This window comes from Ranitomeya imitator, chromosome 2, assembly GCF_032444005.1.
Source record: "Ranitomeya imitator isolate aRanImi1 chromosome 2, aRanImi1.pri, whole genome shotgun sequence".
Classification (NCBI taxonomy): Eukaryota; Metazoa; Chordata; class Amphibia; order Anura; family Dendrobatidae; genus Ranitomeya; species Ranitomeya imitator.
This window is the reverse complement of record NC_091283.1, coordinates 760,652,803-760,668,275: the sequence shown is the minus strand read 5'-3', so window position 1 is coordinate 760,668,275 and position 15,473 is coordinate 760,652,803. Positions and strand designations below refer to the sequence as shown.

At 43.6% G+C, this 15,473-nt stretch overlaps 1 protein-coding gene across 2 annotated transcripts in view; it reads left to right on the top strand.

Moving 5' to 3' along the window:
- The window catches only part of LOC138665673 (serine/arginine-rich splicing factor 6-like), a 39,395-nt gene extending 27,801 nt beyond the window's left edge, over positions 1-11,594 (top strand). For both annotated transcript variants that reach the window (XM_069753369.1, XM_069753371.1), the window contains 2 exons: positions 9,928-9,963; positions 10,058-11,594. In XM_069753369.1, coding sequence (XP_069609470.1) covers positions 9,928-9,963; positions 10,058-11,273 — 1,252 coding nt within the window. In that variant the 3' untranslated portion in view covers positions 11,274-11,594. The remainder of the gene's footprint in view (positions 1-9,927; positions 9,964-10,057) is intronic.
- The last annotated feature ends 3,879 nt before the right edge of the window (positions 11,595-15,473 follow it).

Genomic DNA, 15,473 nt, shown 5'->3' with positions numbered 1-15,473 from the left:
CAAAGTGCCACAGTTTGGTATGCAGTTATTGGCCACATGTTTCACTTGAAAAAACTGTCTACTGTGCTGCTGGAAGATACATGCCCTCCCCCCTTCCCCTGTGCTGCTGGAAGACACATGCCCCCCCTGTGCTGCTGGCTGTGCTGCTGGAAGACACATGATAAAATAACAAACACTTAACTCACCTTCAGATAATGGCTCTGTGCTCACAGCTTCTTGGTTGTGCTTCCTGTTTCCCAGGCATCGGATCATGTGACCTGGGCACACAGTGATGTCATCACTTTGCTGTGCCGATCACATGCTCAGATGTCCGCACAGACACAGGCAGCATAACAAAGGAGCTGGGAACACGGAGCCATCAGAAGGTGAGTTAAGTGTTATTTTATCATGTGTCTTCCAGCAGCACAAGGGGGGCATGTGCCTGCCAGCAGCACAGGGGGGGGGCATATAAGAGTGACAGGGCCATATCCATGATGGGAGGGGAGGAGATGCAGGCACATGTAATATTCGCTGCTCCCCTGTGAATCAACTGGGGCAGCTTCAGCACCAAGGTGATGGACAGCAGGTGCAGTGAATATTACATGAGGCTAATGAGCTGGCGCACAGGACCTCCTGCTGTCTCTGCAGCCAGCCCACTCCAGCCTCCTGATACCACTCCAGAACTGCTCCCCCTCTTCTACAGCACAGCACACAGATTTGGATAAGACGCACCCCCCACTTTCCCCCAAAATTTGGGGGAACAAAAATGCGTCTTATAGTCAGAAAAATACGGTACTCCCTAGAATAAAGGGCAACAGTACATATTCATAATAATTTGGTTATCCAAGAAGTATCGTTTCTCCTTTAGGAGATTGACATGCTAAGCATGCCGAGATGAGGAGACTTAAAGCTGCAATGCTCCTCTGGGAAATATGCTAATTATGCAAATTGTCTCTTCAGAGAGGAAGAGAGCTAGAACTCTAGTGCCACCTATTGGAAGGTAGCAATCCTACAAGTCAATGTTGACCCTTTAACGAGCCTTGTCCTAAGGGCAGCACGGTGGCTCAGCGTTTAGCAGCGCTGGAGTCCTGGGTTCTAATCCCACCTTGGACAACATCTGCAAGGAGTTTGTATGTTCTCTCCGTGTTTGCGTGGGTTTCCTCCGGGCACTCTGGTTTCCTCCCACCTTCCAAAGACATACTGATAGGGAATTTAGATTGTGAGCCCCAATGGGGACAGCGGTGATAATGAGTGCACACTGTAAAGCGCTGCGGAATGTGTTGGCGCTATATAAAAAATAAATATTATTATTACAGAGTTCTAGCTCTCTTCCTCTCTGAAGAGATAATTAGCATAATAATTTGGGAAAGTTATGAAATGTCCTATAAATGTCTGTTCTGTTCCTGATCTAAGGCTCTAGGCTTTTAGCTGAGATGAATCTGCACTTTGTACATGCTAAGTGGTGACAAGTGCTGGTGAGCTGGAGGCAGGACAATTGAGGAGTCGGAGGTTTGACTCCACAACCCTGGTGTCCCCCATCCTGATGCTCTACACATTAAAAGTAAATAACATATGTATTAACGTCATCTGTTTCCTCCTCTATAGCCAGTGCAGGGGAACAGGGCGACACCTTACCGTGATGTTATGCGCTGTTGTCAGCTGCTGGCCTCTGGCGGGTGGCTTGCATATCTATACATCACAAATGAAAATTTGTGTGGTGCACCATCAGCCAAAAAAGTCTTTGGTGCCCCTTCCTGACGCTATGAACCCACATGTGGTCAAAGAACATCTTAATGGAAGAGAAACAGACCACCATTAGGCTGGGAAAAAAAATCCATCAGAGGTGGCAGAAATTTTAGGAGTGCCCAAATCAACAGTCTGGTACATTCTACAAAAAGCTCACTTGTGTGGATGTCTACGGAAGACAACAGTAGTGAATGATTGCTGAATCCATGATGAAGAAAAACCCATTCACCACATCTACCCAAGCGAAAAACACTCTAGGAAGTAGATGTTTCAGTAACTAACTCTACCATAAAGAGAAGACTGAGGGTTCGCCACAAGGGTTAAACCATTAATCAGCCTGATAATTTGGCCAGATTAGACTTTGCCCCAAAAAAACATCAAAAGAAACCAGCTCTGTTCTGGAAAGGGCATTTTTAGGACAGATGAAACTAACATCAACCTGTACAAGAATGGTGGATGGAAGAAAGTATGGAGAGGGCTTCTAACTACTAATGATTGGCAAACCCCTTGATGTTCCCGTCCGGCAAGTTCTGTTGTACAGTTTAAAAAAAAAAAAAAAAGTTTGCTTCAGGTACCAGTACGCTACCTGAACCCGGTCCCCATTCACATGAATGGGGGCCGAACATCCAGTGTTTGCGAAGCTGTCATATGCTTGACAGTGCAGAAAACACTGCCTCTGATCGTTACTGACTGTCAGACAGCTGTGGTTCCCACGCAGTCAAATGACGGCATGAGCTCGCAGATGTGACCCAAGGTAAAACCTTTACCTCCAGTCACAGACATCTGCTGCTAATAACAGTTATAGTGTTCATCAGCTGGGGGTATAAATATATTAAAAAAAAAAAAAAACTGCGTGGGTTCCCCTGTATTTTTTTTTTTTTTATAACCAACCAGGCAAAACTGAGATGCGGACTGCAACCCTCCGCTGTCAGCTTTAGCTAAGCTGGTTATCATGAATAGAGTGGTCCCCATGCCGTGTTTTGAAATTATTTAAAGAAATATCAGCTGCGACTGATATTAATAGCCAATGAAGGGGCTATGGATATTTATGCCCTCCCAGATTAAAAGCATCAGTCCACATATTTGTAGGGTTGATGTCACTGTTGCATTGTCCGGTGACATCAAGCCCACGCGTAGGTAATTGAGGCATCTATAAAATGCTTATCAATTAGTAATTCTATAGTTATATTGTAAATAAACACAGCCAGTATAAAGCCCTTTATTTGAATTAAAAACAAAACGCACTTCTACTTTAACTTTAAAAAAAAAATATTTGCCTAACACCCATTCCATTGAAGCAATGGTCTTCTGTAAAAGAAAAAAAACATAACCCTCACCTGACCGTAATTCAGGTCTGCGATATATAGTTTTCAAACAGAACGGTGCCAAGATGCAACCGTCAAGGCTAAAAACCACCTGGAGAATAAGCTGCTGCAAGCTCATCCTCAGTATCTAGTGGTGGCGTCAGAGGTTATTGCAGGTCACAGAGGCTGCGGTCCCAGCCCGGCCGATTAACTGTGGTGACCTCAGTGAGAGCACCGTGAGAAAGTCTGATGTTGCAGCCCTGAGTTCACCATGAGAAATTTCTCATGGTGGACTCGCTGAGCTCCGCTCTGACCTTTTCTCATTTCTCACTGTGCTTGCGGTGATCTCTCGAAGGTCACCGCAGTTCACTGGCCTGACTGGGAACACAGCCTGTGACCTGTGGTCACCGCTAGCAGCAGCTTATTCTCCAGTGGCGTTCAGCCTGGATAGTCGCATCTTGGCACAGTCCGGTTTGAAAACTATCGCAGACATGGATTACGGCGTGGGACAGAACAGTTGAGGGAGATATGGTTGGTTGTTTATTTATTTAGTAGATGGTGGCTCGATTTTAACGCATCGGGTATTCTAGCGTATGTATGTATGTATATAGCAGCCACATAGTGTATATAGGAGCCATGTAGTATATAGCAGACACGCAGTATATAACAGCCCACATAATATATAGCACTGCCCACGCAGTATATCACACAGGCCACATATTATATAACACAGCCCACGTAGTATATAGCAGTGTGGGCACCATATTCCTGTTAAAAAAAATAATAATTAAAATAAAAAATAGTTATATACTCACCCTCCGTTGTCCAGAGAAGCTCTGTCCCGATGTGCACGCTGCTGCCGCCAGCTTCCGTTCCAGAGATGCATTGTGAAATTACCCAGATGACTTAGCGGTCTTGCGAGACCGCTAAGTCTTCTGGGTAATTTCGCAATGCATCTCTGGGAACGGAAGCTGGCGGCAGCCGCACGCGCATCGGTGGACGACGGAAGGTGAGAATAGCAGGTTTTTTGTTTTTATTATTTTTAACATTAGATCTTTTTACTATTGATGCCGCATAGGCAGCATCAATAGTAAAAAGTTGGTCATACAGGGTTAATAGCAGCGTTAACGGAGTGCGTTACCCGCAGGATAACGCGGTCCGTTAACGCTGTCATTAAGCCTGTGTGAGCGCTGAGTGGAGGCGAGTATGGAGGGGGCGCCGGGCACTGACTGAACGGAAGTAGGGAGGGACTAATTCTCGGCCGGACTGTGCCCGTCGCTGATTGGTCGCGACAGCCAGGACAGGCAGCTGGCGAGACCAAACAGTGACGCGGAATTTCCGGGACAGCCAGACAGAAGTACCCCTTAGACTATTATATAGTAGATTTTTTTTATGCAAGAGATGTTGGCTTCAATGAAATGGATGTTAGATGAGTTTAACTTTTTTTTTTTTTTAATTGTTTTTTTTCTTTCAAATAAAGAACTTTTTATTCTTGCTGTGTGTTTACTTAAAATATTATAAGATTAGCAATGGAGAGGCATCTTATAGACTCCTCTCCATTACTAAGCCCGTGGGCTTGATGTTGCCTGACAATACAAAAGTGACACCAACCCCACAAATATTTACTCCAATTGCCACAGGGCAAGAGGGGAGAGCCGGGCAAAGCGCCAGAATTGGCATATCTAGTGTATTTGCCTTTTCTGGGGTGGCTGTGGGCTGCTATGTTTAGCCGGGGAAGGGGGGGCAATATCCATGGCCCCTTATCAGCCTGAGAAATACCAGTCCCCAGCTGTCTGCTTTTAACTAGGCTGGCAGTCAAATCATTAAAAAATGAAAAGGTGTGGGACCACTCTATTCTTGATAACCAGCTTTGCTAAAGCTGACCGCTGAGGGTTACAGCCCGCAGCTGTCAGTTTTGCCTGGCTGGTTAACAAAAATACAAGGGAACACAAGCCATTTCTTTAATTTAGTCATCCTGTAGGCGCTGGCTGATGAATACACCCATCAGGCGGCACCTGCTCTTGCTGTTATCAGCAACAGCAGTCATAGGCTGATGGGAGTAGTAGTCCCATCAGTTAATGCCTGTAACCGTAGGTAAACTTTTTAAAGCTGCTGGCTCAAGCTGTCAGCGTGGGAACCGCAGCACTCTGACTTGGTGATAATGATCTTCCGCCTATCGGAGCTGCTGGTGTTTGAGGTGCCGAGCCAGAACCGTAACACAGACTTCCTGGTGAAGTCAGTTTACAGGGTCCGTGCCCGAGCAGCAGGTGTTCAGTACTTACCCCAAACTTAACTGTTCGGGTTTGCCCATCTCTACTTCTAATGACTTATGATTCAAAGCACACCACATGCTCTGTGAAACATGATGGAGGCAGTGTGATTGCTTCCAATAGCTTCGGGTCACTGGTGTTTCATTGATTGTGAAGACATAAGCAAATAGATGAATTCTGGCATGCTTAAAGGGAACTTGTCACCCCCAAAATCGAAGGTGAGCTGAGCCCTCCAGCATTCTGTAATGCTGTAGATAAGCCCCCGATGTATCCTGAAAGATGAGCAAAAGAGGTTGGGTTATACTCACCCAGGGGTGGTTCCGGTCCAGTTCTGGTCCGATGGGCGTTGCGGTCCGGTCCAGGGCCTCCCATCTTCTTACGATGACGTCCTCTTGTATTCACGCTGCGGCGCAGGCGTACTTTGTCTGCCCTGTTGAGGGCAAAGCAAAGTACTGCAGTGCGCAGGCGTCGGGACCGACCCTGAGTGAGTATAATCTAACCTCTTTTTTTCTTTCAGGATACGTGGGGGGCTTATCTACAGCATTACAGAATGCTGTAGATAAGCCCCCTGATGCTGGTGGGCTTAGCTCACCTTCGATTTTGGGTGTGACAGGTTCCCTTTAAGGAAAAAAGACTCACACAAGCACCAACTGCAGTGAAGGCCTGGCACAGCATCACAAAGGAGGAAACCTAGCGTTTGGTGACATCCATAGCTTCCAGACTTCACTCATTGCCTGCAAAGGATTCTCTGGGTCATTTCATTTCAAGTGAACAATGCAATTTTACTCTATATTTAATTATTTTAAGATTTTGTTCATTGATAAGTGTCAGAGAATGCAAAATGTGAAGAAAAATGTTTCAATATACTTTTTAGTTTTCTTAAAATTGATTTTGAAAGTTTTGAAAAAAAGCGTATTTGTGTTGCATGCCTTTTTGTTTCTCCTCATAACTCAGGCCAGAACAAAGATAAACTGGAAAAGCACCATTCCACCCCATATGTCACAAGAGTATAGTTGTTAATATTTTACCCATGTGGACTCGCATGCAAAACTTTGAAAAGCATTTCCAAAAAATCAGTGATACGGCATTTTCAAATAATTCACATGTGCTTCCTACGCACCTAGCCACATCTGTACCAAAATTCAAGTTGGAATCTCAAAGGGTTTATACTTCTAAACTTAACCATATGGACATTGTCAATTAAAAAAAAAAAACCTTGAATTCAGATCTGTTCAGCCTGTGGTCTAAAAGTGTAGGGTCTGTGTTTCCCCAAAAAGTTTCATGTCCTGATCCTAAACTATTTCGTTTGAGTTCAAAACTTGCTGACAAGCGACCTAAGAATTGTCCTGGCACACACTCTGTATGCGTATCTATGGCACGCCAGAATACAAAGCTTATGATTGAAGGAGGTAAGCTGAAAAATATTCAGATTGGTGAGGATGGCTCTTCTGCACAGTAAAAACAAGAAAAACTATATAAATGTATGCCATCCCACAAAGATTTTGGAGGGGAAGCTGAATGGCTTTTTTTTTTTTTGCCACAGCTTATGGCAAAAGTATATGTGATTGTTTGCAAGGCACTGTGAAATGCCTTGCAGCACGAGCTAACTTCTAGAGGCCGAAATGTTAACACTAGTGATGAGTGAATATACTCGTTACTCGAGATTTCCCGTGCATGCTCGGGTGTCCTCCGAGTATTTTTTACTGCTCGGAGATTGTTTTTCTTGCCGCAGCTGAATGATTTACATCTGTTAGCCAGCATAACTACATGTGGGGGTTGCCTGGTTTCTAGGGAATCCCCACATGTAATCATGCTGGCTAAGTGATGTAAATCATTCAGCTGCGGCAAGAAAAACTAAATCTCCGAGCAGTAAAAAATACTCAGAGGACACCCTAGCGTGCTCGAGAAATCTCGAGTAACAAGTATATTCGCTCATCACTAGTTAACACCCATGCAACTTTTCAACTGGAGTGAGAGATATTCCAACCAGGACCACGAAGAGGAGCGTTTGTTAAAACACTGGTTACAGGAAGCCGAACCTATCCGAGGGATTTGGCAATACCACTTTCATTCAATATAGTGAAACAGAAACAAAAATAAGGATTTTTTTTTATTTATTTTTTTTATTCAGCAACGCCCGTGAAGTGATTTAGGTGGCACGAGATAGGCTATGGATGACATGCTGGTTGTGACCTGTGAATATGATCGGCACCACTGGCTAATGTACTCGCCAAAGATTAGGACAATGAAGAAGCAGAAGTGACTTTTCTGTATCTTCTTGTCCATCACCATTCTTTGTGTATCCAAGAACACCAGACATATTAAAAGGAAACCAAAAATCAGATATTGACACAGGTGGAGCAAACACCATAACGGGGGCCGTACATACTTACACCAGGTAATGGTCATTGTTGTTGGTAAGGGATTATGGACAAATTACATTTCACCCACTAAAAAAGACATTGATAAAACATCAGTTTAAATACTTGCTATTAGTTAAGACTAGTCCATATTTTATAGCTTGATGATTTAACTACTGTACTATTTAAAAAAAAATGAAAAAGGACATGTTTAGTGTCATAATAACAAAAAATGTTAAAAGGTGCTTAAAAATATTGTTTCTTTTAATTTAGTATTAAAAATATGATTAGAATGTATTTAGAAAATCTCGCTTCAAAATATGATCCCAACTTGAATTCCTGTACAAATGTAACCAAGAATATAAGTAGCACACATCATTTCTTAAAAAATGTATATTATTTACCGACCTCTCAAATCAAAATTTAGAATTTGACTTCTCTAAAACAAAATATCAACAGTCTTGACACATCAAATTAATCTTTGTACAATTCTAAACAAAATAGTGCATTTTCTTTACACTTTTTACCATATCTCATGCTAGAATTAAGATAAAGTCATACAAGCACAACATTCAGGCTTTTTCAAAACTTAGAAATCTATAAAAAAAAAATTAACTAATGAAGATAAAAATTCAAAACGTATGATTTTAATTCATTAAAATAGCACTTGGAAACACCCTAAAGAAAATAAATATCTTAAGATGTCAGGTAAAAATAAAATTGGATTTGGATCACTTGAAATGGAATGACCCCTATACAGAATATTTAAAAAAAAAAAATGAACATTTTCTTTACAATAGTTAATTTGTCTAGTTACTTTTGAGGCCCTTCTACCTAGGAGGCTTTGTAGAAAAAAAATGGTTGCGTTTCCTAAACGTTTCATAAGATATTTTTGTGCGACCTCCTCCCCCCTTTAATTAAACCTGAAAGTTTACACTTTGATTGCATCTCCGTTTTCATTTTAAATCAATAATAGTGGCATGCAGAGCCCAAATCAAGAGGATTCGGTCACTGTCCAAATATTTCTTGACCCGAATAGGATCATACTGCATACTTTGTCAGCACAAAATGACTGTTCAGCCAAGTACATGCCTGTGGTGCACCCTTGTTGCAGCCAAACATTTAACTGCACTTTCCTATCTGATTGTTTTCTCTCTAAATGCTCTCCCCTCCTTTGACAGCTCTGGCTTATTAGAGCCAGAGAATAACGGATAGATGGAAAACAAGTACCGTAGTTGGAAATGGTGCACTTAAATGTTTATCCACGCCAAGCATGCCCCATGCACCTGAACTTTATAGCTGGCTTACAGGAGAAGCAATTAAAAGGTAGAAAATTAAGCTAAGGCTAGGTTCAGATTGCGTTAGAGCAATCCGTTTAGCGCTAAGCGCTAGCGGGTTGCGCTAACGCAATGTGATTTTCGGGGTCGCGTTTAACGTCCCCGCTCTCGCAGATCCCTGATCTGCGAGAGCGGGGAACGGACCTCGGGCGCGCCGCGGACGCTGCTTGCAGCGTCAGCGGCGCGCTACAAAACACCGGCACATCGCTAGCGCGTGCCGAAAATGGCACGCGCTAGCGATGCGCGTTCCCATTGCCTTGAATGGGCGCGCTAACGGACGCGTTGCATGGCGTTAATTTCGCCGTGCAACGCTGTCCGTTAAACGCGATCCCATAACGCAATGGGAACCCAGCCTTAAACCCCCACAACACACATTCAGCCACTCTCTTCTAGTCATTGGGCCTGCAGGGAATTTAGTCACTACTCAGTGCAGTGTAATCACTTCCCAGCACATTATCAGCCTGTTATGCACCCACACTGTATAGCGGGCTGTTAAGTGCTGGATAGCAATTCTAGTACCCTGTTTAGTGACTAACTGCTCCTTCCACCACCTTTATGACTGGAAGCAGCAGCTGCAGGGAGGACAAAGCTTCATTTTATCTCTTTTTAACCGCTGCTCCAATGAGCCACCTACACAGGGCAAAAATGCAATTTATCTGCACATTATCAATATATCTGCACTCGGTGTTTCTCAAAGTGACAGGTTCTATTTTAAGCAGGCATATGTTGGCACTGGTTTATTGGGCCCATAAGTTCTTCAGATTTCTCGCATCTGCAAAAATTGTCAAGCCCAAAATGAAAAATGTATTTTCTGCATAGAATTTAATCTAGGTATAAATTTGAAATAAATGTAGTGGTGAAGCACTTTGTTCAATATAAGATAGCTGTCCATCATGAGATCTGTAATACTAATTGGAATTTAAAATTTCAGGTCACGATCATGGAGGAGCAGCCGTTCAAGATCAAGGTACAGGAGATACAATTGACATCTTCTTGATTTATAAAACGAGAAAAGGTTTATCATGCTTTATTTTTTTTTTTTAATCTTCCAAAACATACAGATCTCGAAGCAGACAACTGGATCGAAGGAGCCGCAGCAGAGACAGGAGAGATAGCAGAAGTGTTAGCAGGGGAAGGAGAGACAGCAGAAGTCGCAGTAAAGACAGAAGCAAAAGTCGTAGCAGAAGTGTAAGCAAGAATAGGAGAGGAAGGAGAAGCCGCAGCTATAGTAAAGGAAGAAGCAGGAGTCTTAGCAAGTCACGGAAAAATAGAGATGGCAGAAGCCGAAGTGCAGAAGAAAAGAAGAGCCGAAGCAGGAGCCGTAGCAAGCACAGCAAAAGTAATGAAAGAAGCCCTAGTAAGGGGAAAGAGAAGGATGGGAGTCGGGAAAGAAGTCTAGTAAAGGAGCCTGCAGAAAAGGGGAGAAGTCTGAGCAAGGAGAGAGAGAGGAGCCATAGCAGGGAAAGGAGGGATAGTAAGCGGAGAAGGGATAGGCACAGAAGCCGAAGTAAGGGAAGGAGAGATAGAAGTAGGTCCAGAGATAGAAAGAAAAGGGACAGAAGTCGGAGCAGAAGCAAGAGTCGGAGTAATGAAAGAATGAGAAGTGGCAGCAAAAAAAGAAGCAGAAGTCGTAGCAGAGAAGAAAGGAAAAGAAAAAGAGATTATAGCAGGGATAGGAGTCGCAGCAAAGAAAGTAGAAGAAATGGTAGAAAGAGCCGTAGTCAAAGCCAGGAGGAAAATTCTAAACGTAGCCGTGGAGACCGGAGCAGAAGTGCAGACTCTTTGAGCAAAAGCAAAAAAGAGGACACTGTAGCATTTACTACAGAGTCCGATCAGGAAATTGAGGAAGGTGAAATTGTTTGCCATGATGCTAACCCTAGAAATCTGGCTCCACCATCTCAACCTGCTGTTGAAACTGATACCCTTCTTGTTGAAAATTCTCCCCCTGCTGTTGAAACTGATACCCTTCCTGTTGAAAATTCTCCCCCTGCTTTTGAAACTGCTTGTTCTCCTGTTGAACGTTCTCCCCCTGCTGTTGAAACTGCTTGTTCTCCTGTTGAACGTTCTCCCCCTGCTGTTGAAACTGCTTGTTCTCCTATTGAACGTTCTCCCCCTGCTGTTGAAACTCCTTGTTCTCCTGTTGAACATTCTCCCCCTGCTGTTGAAACTGCTGCCCCTCCTGTTGAAAATGTTCCCATGGAGGAGATTCAGGAAGAAGCTCCATCAGCAACCTCACCTCCCAAACAGTCTAGACCACCTTCCCCTACAGAGCCATGAAATCTTTCATTTTGTTTTTTAAGAAGTTGGACTCTGTCCCTAATGTGTTTTGGTTTTTCTTTCTTTTAATTTATTTTGGAAAGTAAAACATTTTAATATATCTCCTGATCTGTAAGCATCTCCCCAATATTTCATATTCAGAACAAAATGCAGATTTGATGCATGACCTTATTTGGTGAAATATTTTGTATGCTTCTTGAGTTACTTGGTAAAATGTTAGGAAACAAGGTTATAGATATCTGAGAATAACACCCTAAAATCTTGTGGTGTTGTGTAATCTTATCATTTTTTTTAATTAAATAAAATATGTTTTTGCTTTTATTTTGTTTTCTATTTCTTTGCCAGTTATTATTCTCCTGTGGTTTATATCTTCATATTGGTGAATTACCTGGTTTTCTTTCAAATTGAATAAAGAATATTTTTGCTTCAGAAAGTACCAGTGCCTTTATTGAGTATTTGGAAATACAGCTCTGCCAAAAATTAAGAGACCACCACATCAAAACCCTGTCATGGGCAGCCCAGTCGCCAGACCTGAACCCCGTTGAAAACTTCTGGAATGTAATCAAGAGGATGATGGATAGTCACAAGCCATGAAACAAACAAGAACTGCTTAAATGTTTGTGCCAGAAGCAGTGTGGAAAGCATGCCAAGACACATGAAAGCTGTGATTAAAAATCATGGTTATTCCACAAAATATTGATTTCTGAACTCTTCCTGGGTTAAAATATTAGTATTGTTTCTAAATTATTATAAACTTGTTTTCTTTGCATTATTTGATGTCTGAAAGCACTTTTGGGTTTTTTAAATTTTGACTATTTTTCTTTGTCAGAAAAAAAATACAAAATTTATTACTTGCAAATTGGGAGACATGTCAGAAGTTTATAGAATAAAATAACAATTTATGGTACGTTTTACTCTAAAATATACCTATAAAGAGAAAAATTAGACAAACTGAACATTTTGCAGTGGTCTCTTAATTTGTCAGTTGCTGTATATATTTCCAAAAGTGAATCCCTTAAAGGGAACCGGTCACCCCCAAAATCAAAGATGACCTGAGCCCACCAGCATCAGGTGCTTATCTACAGCATTCTGTAATGCTGTAGATGAGCCCCCGATGTATCCTAAAAGATGAGAAAGAGGTTATATTACACTCGCCCTGGGACAATCCCGCTGCGGTCCGGTCCGGTGCCTCCTATCTTCATCAGATGACGTCCTCTTGTCTTCACTCTGCGGCTCCAGCGCAGGCGTACTTTGCCCTTTTAAGGGCAGAGCAAAGTACTGCAGTGCGCAGGCGCCGGGCCTCTCTGACCTTTTCAGATGCCTGTGCACTGGAGTATTTTGCTCTGCCCTCAACAGGGCAGACAAAGTTTTCCTGCGCCAGAGCCGCAGCGTGAAGACAAGAAGAGCACGTCATCGTAAGAAGATGGGAGGCCCCGGACCGCGACGCCCATTGTACCAGGACTGCCCCTGGGTGAGTATAATTTAACCTCTTTTTCTCATCTTTTAGGATACATCGGGGGCTTCTCTACAGCATTCCAGAATGCTGTAGATAAACCCCTGATGCTGGTGGGCTTAGCATACCTTCGATTTTGGGGGTGACAGGTTCCCTTTAACACTTTAAAGTCGCAGCCAATTTTCGTTTTTAAGTTTACATTTTTCCTCTTTTCCCAAATGGCCATAACTTTTTTCTGTCCCCTATGACTGCACCACAGAGAGAGCGGATCCATCCATCAAGGACAGGAAACCTACAGATAAAAAGGTGGTACTCTCTCCCGTATCAGTTTGGTTTCCTGTCCTTGATAGGGAACCTGCAGCAAGTCTCACCTCAAGATCGTCGTTGGAATTCCGGAGCCAGTCAGACCGATTCAGGCAGCGAGGGTTCCCTGCCTCAGCTGGCGTGGTCTACCGACGTGCCACCGTTGGGATCGGTAGGTCTCTAGGGTGTGCGGGGAGCAGTGGCAAGAGAGCGCTGCTGCTCCTAAAGAAATCTTTCATAGCCGGCTGGAGCTCCGTAAACACCACGAGGGGTCCTTCCAGGTGTGAGTATACAGCGCAGCTAATGGATGCCCTAACTAAGCAGCTGCACTACTGAAGCCGGTACTTAAGAGTGCGTGGGGCAACGCAGCCCTTTTTGCGCAAAGCACCTCTGGGAATGAGGTAATGCACATGTGCGGGGACAATTGCGCCCTGGTGGGAGACTGGGTAACCCAGTCGTATTATTTATAGGGGATGACATACTGGCTGAATGCTTCTAATGGAGCTCAGTCAGTGTTCCCTAGTGACAGTAAGTGACCCAGAGGCACAAAACAGGTCGCCGGCACAGCAGCAGCAAAAGCATCGGCCGCAGGGAAAAAGAGCCCCTCATCGCCAACAACATGGAATGGCTGAGAAAAGACAGTCAGGATCTCAGCACAGTAAGGACTCCAGTGCAGCGTCCGGCGTGAAGGAAAATCCTATAGTAGATACGGATCATCCACGGCCTGTACTGATGGGTCCACCAGGTGGTGAGTGGTCTTCGTGAAAGCTCTGGCTTAATAGAGCCCACTCTTTTTTTTCTTTACTTATCTCTTCTGTAGGTGAGGAAAAGCTCAGGGAAATCCAATCACAGAGTCTGTGCGCTTTGTAAAGATCTGCCTGCCACATGGGAGAAAAGACTAATTCATGTATAGAGCAAACACTCTGTAAAGGGCTTCCCGAGTTTGCAACAGAACTCAAATCGTTAATTAAAACCCAAGTAGAAGATACCGTTAAATCCCTCCAGGAGGGTAAAAAACGAAAGATCAGACACAGATCTCCTGTGTCTGATTCTAATGACAGATGGTGAAGGAAGTAATTCAGACTCTTCTAATTCATCTTCATCAAGGGGGGAGGGGGAAGTAGTTGCTTCCCATTAGAGGAAACAGCCTAGTTAAAGCTGTCAGAAACACCAGCAAAAGAGGAGAGTGTTCCTGCTCAATGGTAAAATACAGGCTTTAATTAACAAAGAATGGAAAAAGCCCATAAGGAAAGCCTTACTTACGCCCAAAAGGAAATATAGTTTTGAGGACCCAGCATTCTTTTGGGAAAAAAGCTCCCAAATTGGACGTAGCCATTGCTAAGGCGTCAAAAAAGCTCGCTCTACCGTTTGAGGATATGGGGGGTCTTAAAGGACCCCATTGACAAAAAAGCGGATGCTTTTCTGAAAAGTGCTCTTGGGGAGGGGGGCTAAAACCAGCAGTGGCCGCCACCTGTACTTCCGGTTCTCTGATGGTGTGGCTGGACCAGTTAGAATCTCAGCTTGAGGGAAAAACATCCCGAGACAGCATGTTAAACACCTTGCCAGTAATGAGGGGCAGCTGCATTTCTGGCAGATGCATCAGCAGACTCTATCAGACTGGCTGCCAGATCAGCAGTCTTTTCCAATGCAGCCAGAAGAGCTCTCTGGCTTAAATGCTGGCAAGGAGACCTCCAAACAAAATCAAAACTTTGTAACATCCCCTGTGAAGGAGAATTCTTATTCGGCTCCACTCTGGGCAATATCCTGGAAAAAGCAGGAGATAAGAAAAAATCCTTCCCCATTCTCTCATACCCATCCTACAAGCGGCCCTTTCGGAGTAAGAGATTCACCCATAGAAAACCACCCAGAACGCAAGACTGATGGGAGGATAAAAAGAACCAAAACCAGGGGTTTATGTTTAACCAAAGCTCCACCGATACTAAAACATCCCCCCAATGAACTCTTGCCCCAGGTGGGAGGAAGATTGTCTCTTTCTCTCAGCCTAAGAAAAGATTACCAGCAGCGACTGGATTTAATAAAGTTGGGACTAAAGTTCAAATTTCACACTTTCAGCCATCCTTCCTGTTAACATCTCAAAGATCCTCAGCACAGGAGCGAATAGCTCTGGAACAGAAGGTCACGGCACTGCTAAACAAAGGAGTTTTTCTAAAAGTCCCCTCCCAAGAAAGGGGGAAAGGTTTTTACTCGCCAGTTTTTCTCAGGAAAAAAACAGATGGGTCTTTCAGGACCATCATAAATTTAAAAGGCTTAAACAAATACCCGATAGTGCAGCCATTCAAAATGGAAACCATAAAAACATTGATAAAAATGTTTCCGCTCTGTTTTATGGCAGTACTAGATTTAAAGGGCGCATATTACCACGTCCCCATTCACAGAGACTTCCAGAAATTCCTTAGGCTAGCGATCAAAATAAGGGGGGTCAT